Source organism: Myripristis murdjan, chromosome 11 (genome assembly GCF_902150065.1).
Source record: "Myripristis murdjan chromosome 11, fMyrMur1.1, whole genome shotgun sequence".
Taxonomy (NCBI): Eukaryota; Metazoa; Chordata; class Actinopteri; order Holocentriformes; family Holocentridae; genus Myripristis; species Myripristis murdjan.
The window spans coordinates 23,221,735-23,238,309 of NC_043990.1; the positions used below are offsets into that span (position 1 = coordinate 23,221,735).

The 16,575-nt window shown below is 44.8% G+C and overlaps 1 protein-coding gene across 1 annotated transcript; it reads right to left on the reverse strand.

Moving 5' to 3' along the window:
* Positions 1 to 23: 23 nt before the first annotated feature.
* Positions 24 to 5,272, reverse strand: zbtb8b (zinc finger and BTB domain containing 8B). Its single transcript, XM_030063586.1, has 5 exons — positions 5,156 to 5,272; positions 3,730 to 3,924; positions 1,789 to 2,689; positions 1,386 to 1,564; positions 24 to 1,025 (listed from the first exon to the last, which is right to left on the reverse strand). The coding sequence occupies exons 2-5, from the start codon at positions 3,901 to 3,903 to the stop codon at positions 723 to 725; spliced, it is 1,557 nt and encodes a 518-aa protein (XP_029919446.1). The 5' UTR covers positions 3,904 to 3,924; positions 5,156 to 5,272; the 3' UTR covers positions 24 to 722.
* Between the last annotated feature and the right edge of the window lie 11,303 nt (positions 5,273 to 16,575).

Consider the following 16,575-nt stretch of genomic DNA (forward strand, 5'->3'; position numbering starts at 1 on the left):
AAAAAAAAAAAGGTGCAACTGCATGTCAAGTGTTGTTTTTATTTAGCAGAAAGGAGTTAATAAATATCTGCACGGAGATACAAATGTATGAAGGACAATCATATCCACAGCTACACCACATTTATTGAAAATATCTCCACGTTAGCCCCATTGTAACACAAAGCGTATTTCGATTTCCATGTACTGTCACAAATTTGGGGAAATAAATACAAAACAAAATGGAGAAGCATCAATCTTGTGTTCCTCCTTCGCATAATCCAGAAAAAAATTACTTTGATATTCAGAATTTTCATTATATCCTCTCTATGTACATCAAGAGACAGTGGAGGTCTTCACAACTCTGCACGTGTCTATGTCAAATTAAAGAGCACATTTATTATCTGAAAAGACAAAAGGTGAAAAAACAAACAAACAAACAAACAAGCAAACCAACAAAAAACAAAAAAATCACCTAAAACCTCTTGAGGTAATCTACATGCTGACAGGGAAAAAAAAAAAAAAAAAAAAATCACTGAACTGATTAACACAAGGCTTGAACATTCAAAAAAACAACAACAACAAAAAAAACATTTTTCTGGTCACAAAAGGTTCAATAAATAATATAAATCTTACAGTTATAATTGAACAGTGGTAACAGTATGGCCATAGTTGGGGGGTGGGGGGTGGCAACTTTGATGCAGAGCAGTCCAAGGAATGGTTTTGTTGGTCAAACAGTGGATCTCCTACATCATTGCAGACTCAGCCAGCTGCCTCTCCAGCATCTGTTTCTCCACCAGGTCCTCCACTCTGCCAACCTCCACCTCGTCTACGTCGTCCATAAAACTGGACCAATCTGTTGCCCCGTGCCCGCGTTCCATGGGCTCTGGTTGGCTGGCAGGGTGGATGGGGGCGGAGTCGTCATTGGTAGTGGTCACACAGTTACAGCTGTCACAGATGCCAAAGCGCCTGAGTCCCGCGGAAACGTTTGAGCCGGTGAAGGTTCGCCTGCAGCTCTTACAAGCTACTGGCCAGCAGTGCCTGTGAACCTGTTGTTGGAAGACACAACAAGACAGGCAACACTATTTACACTCTTCTGCACAGGCACTGCGGAAAATTACACAAAAAGAATAACCGTATATGTATGATGCCAATTTTTTTTTTTTTTGGAATCAGTGGCAGTGAAAATTCCATTCCACTGTAAATCACTAATCATTTTGCAGTCACAATATCTGCCAAAATAACTGCTGTATGTCCTGTATTTTCCCCCCCAGACCATTCAGTCCTGATGCTCAGCCACCCACATAATGTACTGCAAAACCATATCAAAACAAGGTTACATGGGCTGCAAACAGCACAACATAACTAGATTTTGTAATCTTCCAGTTACAGACACACTGGGCTCTTACACTGAGGGCGTGGCTGCGGAGGTGCTCTTGTCTTGTGAACCTCTTGCCACACATGGGACAGGGGAAGGGCCTCTCCCCCGTGTGGCAGCGGATGTGTCTCTTCATGATTCCCTTTTGCTTGGCAGTGTATGGACAGAACGGGCACTTGTGGAGTTTCACTGGCACTACCAAGCCATCACCTGTAGGGGGAGAGAGAGGCCAACAGTTCAAAACCACAACAGTGAGCAAGGGTTATCAAATGACAAATACCGTCCTCTCATCAGAGAGAATTTATTGAGTGTAACATGGAGTTAGTTGCTAGATGCATTTTTAAGCCTTAAGAGCAAATCAGCACCATTAAGTCAGGCTACTTCCATGTGGGAGCATAATCAATCAGATAAACTGGGCGTGATCTTTGAATTACCTGTATCCTCTCCAAACCAATCAGACTGGATCTCCATGATAGATGATCCTCCCAGCCCTAGTCCTTCATCCATTCTGCCTCCTCCATTCCCAGTAACTAGTCCATGGGTAAAGCGCTGGTCCACTCTGTCCCCAAGAGGACTGGAGCCTTCGCCTCTGGACAGTACGTCTAAAAACGGCCTGGCATTGATGGAGGTGCTGTATCCCAAGGGGGAGCGTTCATTGCTGGGAGAGGGACTGGGCGGAAGTAGTCTGCTGTGATGGGGGTGATGCAGAGGGGGACCAGGATACAAGGCTAGGTCTTTGGTGTCAGGCGACTCCACCAGCTCTTCATCTGGGTCATACTCAATCTTGGGATTCACTAACTCTGGGGTCAGTGCAGAGGATGAGGAGGATGAGAGGTTGGTCTGATCTATGTGCTCCTTCTGCCCTTCTCTCCCGGAGGGGAAGTCTCCTCTGGAACTATAGCCACTCTCTGGGTCTCTGCTACTGACTGGGGGGGTGGCCATGGGGACAGAAGAGGGCGTTCTAGCTGAACCCACGGACTCTGAGACTAAACTGGTCCCTCTGTCAGCCTCAACCACTTGTGAAAGAGGCTCTACGGCCCCTGAGGCGCTGGAGATGCTCACAGCAGGAGAGTCACTATCTCCAACCTGTGCCTTGTTCTCTTTCTCTTTGTTCTTCTCCTTCTCTCTGTTGCATATTTCTAAGGAGGAGCGGATATAGCCCTTGCAGAAGTTGACCAAATCGGTCATCTGCAGGTAGCTGGCTGCCGACATCACCTCGATGACATTACTGCTGTTCAGGGCCAGGCGGCCCGAGTAGAGGAAGTCCAGGATGATGGAGAAGGCATCAGCTGTGACAATGTCCAGTGATGCTGTGCTGTAGCGCTGACCGCTGTCCTGAGGAGGGTGAGATCAAGACAACATGAAGTTCAGTGATCCAAGCTTGGCATATACAGGGGCAAAGTGTACAGTAATAAATAACATTTTCATTTCAATAATTTGTTCACCTGATTACATTCAAAAGCGTTCAATAGTATTAAGGTTCAAAAGACAGTATAAATGTAAGCTGCATCTGTGCAGAGATTTGGCCTTGCTTGCTTTAATAGATCTATGATGTTATTCCACACCACTCACTTCAATTTTCCACCCTGTTACAATGATTTCTCTATATTGCCGCTACTGTGGGATCATTAATTTTGAAAACAAAGGCTACATAGAATGAAACACCCTCTTTAGTTTATACGTTTTTTTGAAACCTACCTTAGAGTCAACTAACACCCTACCTACCCTAGAATTAGCGGTGCATTTTTCTCTTGAAAACCATTGTTTATATCGAGACATGAAACTAAATGACACCTTGGTTAACACTGACTGGGTTTCATTTCCTGTCGTTTTAAACATCATGCCGCCAAAAAAAGAAATACTTTTCTTTTAAAAGGATGGCAAATGATGTGAGTTTTTCACATGTAAATTTTTGATGATTTGAGAAAACCTCCAGAAAGCACCTCCAGCCCCACTGTACTGTGGTGGAGGAGGACATGGGAAATAGCAGCTAACTGTAAATGTCATCAAATAACACAGAAGGCATCTAGCCAGACCCACTGCACTAGGGGTAAAAGGGAAAAGCTTATTTTATTTATTTATTTTTTTGTTTAATTATTTAGAGTCTGGTCCTTGAATGAAAGTCAACTTGGGGAACATGAAAAATGTCCAGAACATGTAGACATTTACAAAACTCCCAATGTAGGATGTGGGCAGAAGAGTCACTGCTAACACTAAAATAAAGGTTTGTAATAAATGTTTGAAGGCTGCCCTGCTGTGCTGCTAACAGATGCTGACAAAATCTGGTCACAGGTAAAACTGACAATTGCTGCATCACGCATGTTCCCTTCTGCTGGACAATAAACAGAGGAAACTGTGCTCTTAGATTTGCACACCTGCAGATAGTGAACCAGAAGAGCCCGGAAGTAACCGCTCCCAGCAAACAGGACATTTCGATGGGCCTTGAACACCCGCCCTTCGACGAGGATGCTGCAGTCACAGAAGAAATCCCGCTTCCGCTGCTCATTGAGCTCGCACAGCAGCTTGGACAGGTAGCAAGGTACTTCCATGTCGCCACAGCTCACGGAGCACTGCCAGGTCAAGGGTAGAGAGAGAGGTTTAGTTAGAGGTGGAGAGCAAGGAGCAGTTAGTTTTAGGGGTGGGGGGAAATATTGATTCACTTAAGGATCACAATTCTTTTTTGTCCATTTTTTAATAGATTTTTTATTACTGAATCCATTTAAAGTAAAGTATCATATGAAACTAGGTGATCTAAGGAATCTGTTGGTGCCAAACATGTCATGCTAGGTTGTCAGCAAGGGGACTAAATGTCGCTCCAAATTAGGTTACACTGTAGCAAGTGAAAAACTGACATTTTCAAGTGGTCCCTTGACCTCTGACCTTCAGATAGCCGAATCAAAATGGGGTCTAAGGGTACACACAGGTCTGTCATTTGCAGACATGCCACCCTTCTTCTAACCCCATGCAGCTTGGGGCACAAACCATGCAGCTAAAACGTTGATAATAAGTCAAGTACAACTTACTTGATCAAGACACATTGCGAATTTGACTTTGTGGCTGCATAATAAGAGACATTTGATTCATATGAACCTGGCACTCTTTTCAGTTTTGAAAGCTAGGTGCCCATCAGTGAGGAATCTCAGTGGACGCCAAATGAAGAGCTGTGCAGTCCTATGGCATTAACAACTGCCTCCAAAATTAAGCCCTTCAAACCTTTATGGTCATGCTTCGCCCCTGTCCTTTTTTTTTATATTAACATTGTTTCTGTATCTCCTGATTGTCACACACTCTGCACGCTTTCTTTTGGGAAAGTGCTCTACAATGCAATAAAGAAGCTGTTATCAGACTGGGTCACAGGGAAAGGAAGCCCGGGCTGCTCAGTGTTGTGCACGATTGTGTTAAGTGTGTATCACATATTGGCTTCTTTCACCTCACACTCCACTTCAGACGCTTTGTGTTGACACTGTGACCTGACCCCTCCACAGGCCTTTCTCCATTATTTTTTAAACCCATGGAGATTAAGCAACGCTTACCACCTATCGAGAAAACAAGCCACACATTTTGGGCATACAATGTGATGTTAAAAAGAGCCAACACACAGCTGGCTCACAGGAGGACAGAGCGACAGGCATCCCACTTGGATGGAGCAGAGAAAATGTTAGCTGGAGCTGCTAACGGTTAAAAAAAAAGCAAGCTGGAGGTTATTTTCATACAAAACGCGACGGCAGAATAAAACCGACCCAACTTCACGTGAAGCGCCTTAACCCCGTGACATGCGAGGGCATGATAAAGTTGCCTCACCTGTCTGACGCCTTCGCAGGTGCCAAAACTTCTATCCCCATCTAGCTAACTGAGCCATAACAGAGATCATTATTGTCTGTAGCAGCCGAGGGACTTCCGCAGTCGGCAGCCGGTGACGTGTTAATTTTATCCAATCAGACACTGATGTGGGCGGGACTCCTGTTTGACCGTCCAATTAGTTTTAACCATTTATTTTAAACTATTTAATAAATGTTGTACACAAGTTCCATGCTTTCCATACTCACAAATAATAAATAAATAAACAAATGTGACTGTAACAGCACTAAATAGTATAGTAATGAACTAAATTTACTCCTGTATCAATCAATCGAAGTTGACAGTTTCATGTATAAAATTGGCATGTTTTTGAGGAAAGTTCAAGTTTGAAAAAAAAAAAAAGACTTACACCTCTTTGTGTGTTCCCTAGAAGATGTGAAACATTTACCTGGCATAAAGCTTGATTATTGCTGAACTTATGTAAGACTGCGCGCTACCATGTTCCTGTGATTAACACACCACAGAAACTGCAGTGTAAAAATACCAAACACATCCATGTGCTGTGCATATTTTCAGAAAAACAGTGAGTTCAAGGAGTTTGTAATCCTCTGGCGGCAAAGTGAGTTAAAAACAGGGACTAAAGATGCTACAAACTAACCTCATGTTACAAATAAGAGCCTGTCACACACGCATGTGTGCACACATGAATACACAAATTGTCATTTACTCCTTACCTTCCACTTTCTGTTTCCTGAACCTTTCTTTACAGGGTATTTACAGTATGACTATTCAATCTGTCAAAGGAGTTGTATCAGTATCAAGAGGGCTGTGGCACAGCTTACAGTGAGCTCTAGTTGATATACATGATAAAAGGTGAGTAAAATAGCCAATCAGAGCAGAGGTTCTAAAAACACATGTGAAGAAGTGATGCATCAGAATGTAAGATGCTGCATTAATAAAACTGCTTTGCAATGCCAGTCGCTCACTCATGGCACTGTCCTCCATCTTTTTGCACTTCAAATTGAAAATATTCTTCACAGATATGACATTCACCCTATGCATGCTGGGATCGGCTCCAGCTCCATCATAATCCTGACTGGGATAAGAGGGTGTAGACAATGGATGGATGGATGCTATAATGTGGTGCTCTGTGACAGAAACTTTGATAGTTTTAAATTTGACAAAGCTTGAGTTACGTCTGCTTGTCTCCACCATAGGAGCGCAGCGACAGCGATGATGATTATGATGATTATGATGATGGTGACAATGGCGACGGGGGAAGAACCTCTAAGTGTGGCTCTTCTTCACATGCCCCTAAGACCAGCATGCCGCTGCACGACCACAGGCGGCTCGCGCCTGCCCACATTGTCTGCACAAGAATGCCTGTTTATTTGCCTTCCATTCTGGAGAGAAAATAGTCCCCTCTTTTATTTTCGGACATAGCAAAAGTAAACAAGTAGTTCCTTCAGTGCCGCGCCACACCCTCTCAGCACAATCCACAGCCCTTAGAAGTGTTTTTTACTCTGAGGGGTGCCGACCAGGCGACTTATTTGTTTCAGATATTTTCCCATGGTAAACGGGGTGAATACAAAGACTTCGTGGTGGCCTGGGGAAACCGCAGGGTAGGCGTACATGACTCTCCATACTCACCCCCTTTTGAAAATGAAATTTATGGCACCCCATAAAAACTCTATTCACTCTTATAAGCCCTAAATATAAACTAGTATAAACCAGTATGGTGTGTCCCGATCTCTGTAAAGCTGACCTGATGGAGCGCTCGGTCATGCCAACCATACACTGACCAAGCTGCCCACTCTTCCAAAACAAAGCTGAACTGAGGTGAACTCTGAGGTAAAACCAGTTGCTGACCTTCCTCCCCCTCTGAGTCAGGGAAACACACACACACAGGGCCTTTGTTTTGGTCATTCGTTGACATGAGGACAGGAAACTCCCTCTCCACTGACATTTCACAGCCAAGTGATCACACTTGAGCTAACAAGATGAGGAAACTGAGGAGGAGGAGGATCAAGTAGGAGGATCCTGAGTTTCTCTTATATCACCTTATCTGTGTGGCAGTTTTACACAGGTTTCCTCCCTGCGACCTGCAAATAATAGCCTGTGATTTATGACTCTTTTTTTTTTTTTTTTTTGACTCTCGCTTATGTTTATGATGGTGTGTGATTTACTGATCAGGGCCTGGTCACAGCGGCGTAAATAGATGGAGTGTTGGCTGTTATGTAAGGTTCCATCCAGATTTGGGACCTCTCCTATTGTGTGTGTTAGCCACCCTGAGACCCACGGCTGGCACAGAGGGCTCCAGCAGCACCCTTCTGGGTCCCTGTGGTCTGCGCCTCAGCACATAACAGCCACTTAGGCCGGCATTTTCCCAGGCTGGGACAACACACCACGGTGGCAACGCGAGCCACAGAGCGGGCCTGATTAAAGACTAGGGACAATGGAGGGAGAGAGAGACGGGGACCGTGGTGGCATTTTCCATCTCCGCCACTGTCTCCTGGGGGGACCAAGCATGTGCCGTGAAACGTTTGAATTATCCCAGAATCTCTGGAATTCAGACGGAGGCACCGCGGAGAGGACCCTCGACCGGGGATCAAAGAGCTCCAAGAGGAGTGCGGTGGACTGGTGGTGAAGTGGAGTGCATAGGGGAGTGTGTGTTTGTGTGCGCGCGTGCATGCGCGCGTGCATGTGTGTGTTTTAGAGAACATACTTGAAAAGATAAAGACGAGAATCATATTTTCCTTTATGGCTACATGTCTAAAGAGGTTTTGCAGAAAGCCATGTCTGCAGGAGGCAGTGATCACTGGGCAATGAGATACAGGCTTGTGGTGTGGTGTGTGTGTGTGTGTGTGTACGAGGGTGTTCGTGTGTGTCCCTGTCCCTTTATCCCTCTTGGGATCGGATAATGCAATCATAGCCAATCATTGGGAGTCTAATACGACGGGCGCCCCTTTTTAATTCGGAGACGCCGCTCTCCTCTGTGGTGGTGGAGGAAGAGGAAGAGAAAGAGAACAGCGCGGGGATAAACCTCAGCTCTCTCTCTTTTTCTCCCTGTAATTACCACTTAATGTTCTTCGGTGATCTGCAGACGTCTGACTCTCTCCTTGTCTTTTCTTTCCTTGCCGAAGAGGAAATATATCACAGCCTGAAATAAATCTGCCAGCCTTTTTATTATTGTATATTTAGCACCAGAGGAGAGGAGTGAGTGGAGCCTGCTCAGACCACAAGCTTCCGGTAGCGCAGGGCCTGAGCAGGGCAGAGCTGGCTGGCTGGCTTTGCCACAGCTAAGGCCAAAGATCAAAGGCTGCTGTACTGTATGAGGTTAGCTGGTGAGTCCTCCTATGCAACCGCAAACATTCTCCAGCAAGACTTGATGTCTGAGATAGAGAGCGAGCGTGCTTGCGCGTGAGCTACATGGAACGAGAACATGTCGAAGTCAGCTAAACATTCCTCTCAGCGAGCGAAATGTGCACAAACATTTTGTTGTTGTGCATGTTTCTGGATTTATGTGCGTCTCTGTGTGCCCGTGCTCTACCTAAAGCATTGTCATGGCATTGTCCTGTGGTTGTGTGATGGCCAGGCAGACTGCATTGCAATTACACAGCAAACAGATCAGACAGGCGGCTGGTGCTGTACAGGCCCAAATGCACAAGTATCACAATGGCACGCTCACCACAGTGCAGAGTGCGTGGCTTTTTCAGCAATGTCATCCGTGCTCTCATACATTTGTAATTGTTTTGAATCACAAAAGGTGCAAGCAGAATCAGCAGGAACAATGCCTTCAGGAAACAGTGATGTTAGATGCCTTTAAAAGCCCTAATAAAATACTGCTCATCATTACCCGGGTCCTTCCATCCTCCAACTCCTCATTACTTGTCCTCCACTCCTCCTGCACTCTCACCGTAATCCCATTTCCAAGAACGCTAAAATTACCCCATAGCTCTGCGCGGCAGTGGCGGCAGGTTTTTTTTATGCTGCTTTTCAGGGGCTTACGCCTGCTCTCCCGAGCTGCCGTCAGAACGAGGTGTCAGCTGGATGCCCCCCTGATAAGGCTGTAATCGGAGGTGTAAAGTTATAGAGGGATTTGGGAAAGTGAGGGGCTGTCAGAAAACGGTGTCACAGGGTGTCTGACAGTGTAAAACACAGAGATGGAGTGCTGTCTCCTGATGGATTCCATGGCCTAGTTTATCCATACCTCTGGATTTCAACCCGACCATGAATGTGACTGTAAAGTCAATTAGAATATACATTTATTAGACAAAATAATATTAGAGTAATTCTGTGCAAAGTCTGAAATATATAAGGTTAAAAGCATTTGAAGAACAATTTGCACAGGCATGTTCCCTTTAACTCCTTGAACCCGATTTTACATTTAAGTTCCTGTTGAGCATCTTCAAAGTTAGAAAAAAACATTTTTAAATATTCAATGTTTTTACAAATGCTTCATTCAAGCTACATCATGCTCACATAGCGTGAAACATTCAAACCCAAGATGCCATTGCTTTACAGCTGCACCATTACATCAAATAGAAAATATCTAGATGTCTGTGCATCATTTTTTACACATTTCCCTGTAATTCAGCAGGACATATTTGGTATCTTTGGAAACCTCGGGATCGCTGCTAGAATCTAAAATAATGTTCTGTGGGTTTGAACAAAGCTCAGCAATGACAAACCCACCCGTGGGAGCGGCAGAGCTGAAGAGGTTAAATACGTTCCAGTCGCCTCCACCAGGGGTTTTCAAACCTTTTCATGTTCCAGACTCCAAAGTCGACTCGCATTAAGATACCGACCCCCGTTTGAAGTGATTTTGCCCTATAGGAACCCTGATATGAAAACATATGTTCATTTGTTTTAAGCATACTAGAATAAATAGATTCAAAGTGGTGATATTAAATTATAAGGTTAAATGCACTTATGATGCTATAATACTGACAATACTGAAATTAAACATTTCCTTATTTGGCTGAGGACCCCTTGGAAACCCCTCAAGGACCCTGGTGGGACCCCAAACCCCACTTTGATATCAAAACCACTGACCTAGCCTTTCCACCACTGTGATTGCCCTTCAGATTCTACCGTGAGGCTTGTCTTCAGACACGCTGACACAAACAGTGCGTCGATCAAAGTGTTAAGCATGACATGGTTCCACACGTTAAACCTTAGGCTGTTCCAGCAGCTTGAGTGATAGCCAGCCTCCACTTCCAAATCCTTTGAGCAAAACTAGTTTTACAGTGGCTAATATTAGCAAGGTCCTAAAACCCCAGACATCAAATCGGGCACAGTCGCGTGCATGGGCTGAAGGGGCAGAGCGGATTAGCCTCAAACTCTTTCATTTTTCACTTTCCCTTTTTTTTTCTCCCCCCTTTTTTTTCTGTGGCTCATAAAAGATTGCATCCTGTGTGTGATGTGGCAGAGGAGCGCAGTCAGAATGAACTGATTACGGACGAGAGCCGTCGTGCCTTTGAGTCATGGCACCGAACGGCATTCTTCAAGCGCTTAAAAATAGTAACAGTTGGCTTTTTTTCAGATTTGTTTTTCTCATTGGAGGACTTTGGGGCATCCTCTGTTGGCTTTTTTGGAGACTCGAATCATAACCAGACTTTTTTTTTTTTTTCTTCTACCCCCCACCCCTCTCTCTCTCTGTCTCTCTTTCTGTCTCTCCTTCTTTCTTTTTGTTGTTGAAAGTTTGTTTAATCTTGTGAAGAAAATTGGCTTAGCGTGGGAAAGGCAGAATTCTTTGGGGATAGGTCTTGTTGTTTTAGAGTTGTGTGTATTGTTGTTGTTTTTTTTTTTTTTCCACTCCAGGAAGAAAAAGTGCCGGTTTGTGCCAAAACCTCATAAAGTAAAGATAAAAAGGAGCTGAGTGAGAGGGAGGCCGCAACACCACGACAAAGATACGGGCTGTCTATAAGCAAAGAGCTTTACAAATGACAATCTCCAGGGGGAAAAAAGGGGAGACAAACTTAAGAGAAGAAGGGAGTGGAGGAGAAGGAGGAGGAGGAGGAGGAGGAGGGAGAGCAGGGAGGCAGGGGGGATGAAGAAGAGAAACAAATGTGGATGGATTGGTGGGAGGAGGAGGAGGAGGAGGAGGAAGAGGGGCATTGGGGGGAAATAACGCAGAGCAGCCGGGAGGGGGGTGGGTGGGAGATGAGAGGGGAAACATTCCCCCTTGCCCACATTAAAGACATAAAAAAGAAAACAAACAGAAAAACATGTCTGACATGAAGAGGCTGGTTTCCGCGGCGACAGCACAATGGCTGCCTGTGGCTCTCGGGGCCCTCGCCGTCCCGTCTGGGGCCCGGCACCAGCGAAAGTCACCGCAGTCACAGGGCCCATCAGCGTGTGTGTGTGTATGTGTGTGTGTGTGTGTGTGTGTGTGTGTGTGTGTGTGTGTGTGTGTGTGTGTGCGCGCGTGCAAAACATGGTGAATGTCATCACAGGCTCAGTGCTGTGGGAACCGCCATGAAAGGGACCCCACTCCGGAGCCACAAAAGCTCCTTTCTGCTTCCTCTCTTCGGCTTTTAGCCTCTTTATTTATCTTTGCGTAGGGGAGCCGGATGAGGAGGGAGGACTCTCTCCCTCTCCCTCTCTATCTCTCACCCTCTCTCTCTCTCTCACTCTCTCTCTCTCTCTATCACTGCAGCGCTCTCGCCCTCTTCACACCTCATATCACAGCTCGCACCATCTCTATCTCATACCCAAACATAAATACAGATTCTGTCCCTCTGTTCTCACCTCATATCAGCTCGATCAGACCATGCCGCAGCTCTTGGCAGCGCCCTGTGGATACCAGGCTCCCAGGAACAAACGCCGGTGTTCCCAGGAATGTCTAATACATCCAGGTTATTCCCAGTGTGCAGTGGAGTGGGCCAAACAGGCAGTGCCACAGGTCCCAGGCATTCCTTACATGTCTGAAGGGCAGATAATTCCCTCTGGGGTCCAGCCCGGACAGTGCCAAAGTACTCCAGTGCCAGTTCCCATGCCAATCCAATCTTGACCCTCGCCACTGAGCGCCAGGCCACAGGCTGGCTACTATAAAGACCTCATACCAATAAGGAATCAATTGATTTTATGGGTATATGTGAATAGCTAGTGCATACAGCAGGGCTCCGTGGAGCACATTTGGCCCTCGAGAAATTCTTTTTACGCATACTCAGGGCTTCCAGCCAGTGAAAAAAAAAAAAAATATATATATATATATATATAAATATATATATATATATATATATATTGACTATTACAATGCTACTTGATTAGATTTGAGAAGTGATTTTGAGGCACTTTGCTTATTGCAAGGCATCCCACAACTGTTGCTTTGCTTAATGTCCATTCATAGTTTTTGGGATGCGGCCCACCATCTGGCCTCCATGCCTCCTCCTCCATGCCATATTTTTTGTATAATTTGTGCATCTCTGTTTGGATTTGTGCTGTGTCCTAAACTTGCTGGTGCCTTGAATTTGGTGCTGTGTGGAAAGACAACACTTTCTATCAAAATAATACAACACACTGGTTTGGACACATTATAGTAATGTAACATGTAACTGTATGTAGCCTTGTAAAGATGTACATTGAGATGATGCACAGGTTGTGTTGATGAATCACATGACTTCAAATTGAGTTCTAGTGCTTGGATGTGTAAAGACAATATAAAATCATAATGTTTGTGAAGAGAGCATGGATATATAAATGCCATGAAAACACTTTTCTGCCCGTTTTGGTCCTTTTGAGGTTCATTAGTTTATTTTGAGTTCAGAATGATTTTAGTACATTGTGATTGTTTTGTTTTTGTTTTTGTTTTTGTTTTTTTTGTTTTTTTTAGTATAGCTATTGTGTCAATATAGGTCAAGTGTGCCATAGAACTCACCAAAACACATTCCTAATACTTGTCAATGTATGTAGCAAGTAAAGTTATTCTGATTCTGATTTTCCTGTTTGCGACATTCAGCTTACATTGGGAATCATTTGCTGAGGCTTCGTCTTTATTTTATAGCGGGGGCACTGGGGTATCTGCTTGTTGTATAATGTCAATAATGGTGAGGAAAAATAGCAGAAAAATTAAATAAGTAATAATCAAAGTCAACCATGCAGTGAGACATATCTAATCCCTGGCAGTTAGTCAGTTTGACATGAATAAGTCACAAACAAAATACCATGTGGAGCTGGTTCCATCTCACAGACTTTCAAACAATAGCAATAGTCATGCATCAGGGACAATAATTGCACTTGAGTGTTTGTGTCTTATAAAGTGTGGGTATGCACTGTCCACATTCGTGTGAGGGGGTTGCGTGTGTGTGTGTGTGTGTGTGTGTGTGTGTCTGTGTGTGTGTGTCTGTGTGTGTCTGTGTGTGTTTGTATGAATGAGTTCATGGCCATGTGTGTGCGTGCATGTGTGTGTCTGTGAGCGTTCACACGTTCATATTGGGGCTGTGCGTGCGTGCGTGTGTGCGCAAATTGTAAAAGTATGAGCTTGTTAATTTCAATAAGGGACGCTGCCTTGTTGTGGTTTGGAGGGAGGGCGGGTTGGATGGGAAGAGGGGAGGGAGAGGACTGAAGTGGCCGACCAAGATCGCCAGAAATCTCCCAGAATTCCACCCCGCCATCCATTGCCAGCTCTCTCTCTTGTTCTTGACCCTCCCGACCCCCCCCAACCCCCCAAACTATTTTATATAATTAACTTATTTATTTATTCATTCATCTTCTTAATTACTTTCCACTTGGTGTGCGTTTTTCATGCAACTTGCCTCCTCCTAAAAAGAGGGGTTGTTTAACTGAGAGGCGGGGACGGCCAAAAAAAAAAATCATGCATGGAACCAAAGCGATTTCATACAGAAAGGACTGGTGATATAGAGAAGAAAGTTATTCTTTGAAGAGAGAAGGGGGTGTGTGATAAAAATAACAACAGAGAGGAGACGGAGGCCTGACTTCATAGATGTCTCTCTTCACTCTGACTCTTTCTTCCCTGCTTTCTGATGCTGAAATGAGATCCAGATCTGAATTAAGGCGTGATTGGTAATGAAAGGATATGTGGACGCGGGTGAAGGAGGGTTTATTTGGGGGGGAGGATGGGAAGGAGAGAAAGCGGCAGCTCTCCTTTCCGTCACTCCTGACTCATATCCACCGCAGCACGATCTCAATGATGATCATCGCACTGATTACGGACACTCGTCATGTATCGCACAAACACACAAATGCATGTGTTTTTGGTTAATTTATTGCCTTACAAATCTGAAATGATAAAATGCATAAACACATGAAGAAGTTTCAGCTACTGCAAGCGAGATAGGTACCAAAACAGTGTGGCTATGAAAGCATCTCACCTCAAAAGAGACAAACCTCATCACACATAAATGGAGGTAAGGGAAATAAAATGTAAATCAAAACAAAGCCGATCGTCAAATGGAGGCCAAAGGACAGCGAGAGTGTGAGAGTGCACGCTCCCTGTAGATGAAACACACTTTTTACATAAAAGGAGCTCACAATGGAAACACAGCCCACGGTAACATGAGACACAGACCAAAATAAGCGCAAAAGCAGACACTCTTCTCATTCAGAAAACAAAGATCTTGTACACATTGTAGCATGTTTAAACTAACACGCCCTTCCAGTCTGCCAGGCAGGAAGAGAAGGGCTCAGCTGGGCATTGTGTGGAAGGGGGCATGCCATTTGGCCTCTTTCACCCTCTCACACACACATGCACACACACACACACACACAGTGCCGGGTTAGTAAGGCATCGCTCCTAACAACCGGCGCCTTGGGTCTCCTGTTTCCATGGCAATCTGTGCCAGCATTCTTCCCACGGTGGCAGCGGAACCAAGCACTGAGTGTCACAAGAAACCGTGTGTGTGTGTGTGTGTGTGTGTGTGTGTGTGTATGTGCGTGCACAGACAGCACTATCTTGTCCAGTGAAGAGCCCAGATGTTCAGACACTCACCGGCTGATTCCTCTCTTGACCTGGAGCACCTGTCCTCTTCACCTCGCAGGCTCACAGCAGACAGACGGGCAGTTCACAGCTTAGCTCAAGGGTCTGCGCCCGAGCTCTGATCTCACGAATCAGTATCCTCTTTTTCATCTTTGCGCACTCAAATTCATCAAATTTATTGGAATTATGGATTATCAAAAAAAAAAAAAAAAAACATTGCCAGAGCAGTGTGGAAATTTTTTTTAAAACTCTCCAAAACTAACACACAACAGTTTGTGCATTCAAACCATATCAAGATGAACTTTTATTTGAAAACTGAACTGGAACTGTTTATGAATACATAATTACCAGCATGTGTCATGTAAAATACTTAATCAAAATATTACATGACTTATATATTAAATTATAAGTCATGTTTTGAAATTCAGTGTGTACACTTCAACAAAGTGTGTTAAACTGAAGTTATCTGAGGACTTTTAAAGGGAGAAATTAGATTATCACACATAAATTAGTGAGTGTTTTTGGTGTTGTTGTTGTTTGGTTTTTGAAAATGCAATTAATTTTATTTTTTTCACATTGGTGACTGGGTGATGACTGGTCCCTGAATGGAGGGCATTGTTTACCCAACTTTGTATTTAACACTGCACCACTGTCTTCTCTCTCTCTGTCTTTGTCTCCAAATTTGTCTCTACTCCCCAGCCTCACAACACACACGCACACATAGAAACAGACACGCCGACTCGATTTGTCGAGTCACCTGTGTGTTTGCATGCGAGGCCAGTGTCGTGTATCCTCACACACTCCCCTGTAGACGATGAAGGGTTTTCACAACCCGTCATTCCCACAGTCCTCTCCTCTCGTCTCTGCCTGCCGCTCTCCTTGGCCATTGTTCTCCGAGCGAGGGAGTGTAATTAAAGGAGCCAAAAGAGAAAGAGAGGAAGACAGAGAGAAGGAAGGGGAGCAGGATGAGACTGAAGAGGCTAATGGACTGAGGATGACTGAGCAAAGGGGTGGGGGGGGTGGAGGGGGGTTGGTTGAGAAGCCAAAGAAGGGTAGATGAAAGGAAGGGAGGAGGGAAAGAGAGAGGGGAGGGAGCCAAAACTGGCAACCCTGCCCCAAGTGCCAAAGTCGTGTTTTGTCATTGGGTGGCTGTGACAGAGAGAGAGAGAGAGAGAGAGAGAGAGAGAGAGAGAGAGAGAGGAGAGGAGAGAGAGAGAGAGAGAGAGAGAGAGAGAGAGAGAGAGAGAGAGAGTATGATTGGATGCCAATGACAGAGTAAAGGACCAAAGCAGCAAGTGAAAACATTTAGTTGTCATGGGCCCTCGGGGGACGATCAAGTGGCACCGCTGACTCACAGCAAGAAGGACAGAAGGCACAAGGGCAGCGGAGAAAAACGAAAAGACAAAACAAAACAAGCGACAAGACAAAACAGAGGAGAACAAGGCTTTCATTTCTTTTTCCTTTTTTTTTTTTCAATAACCCC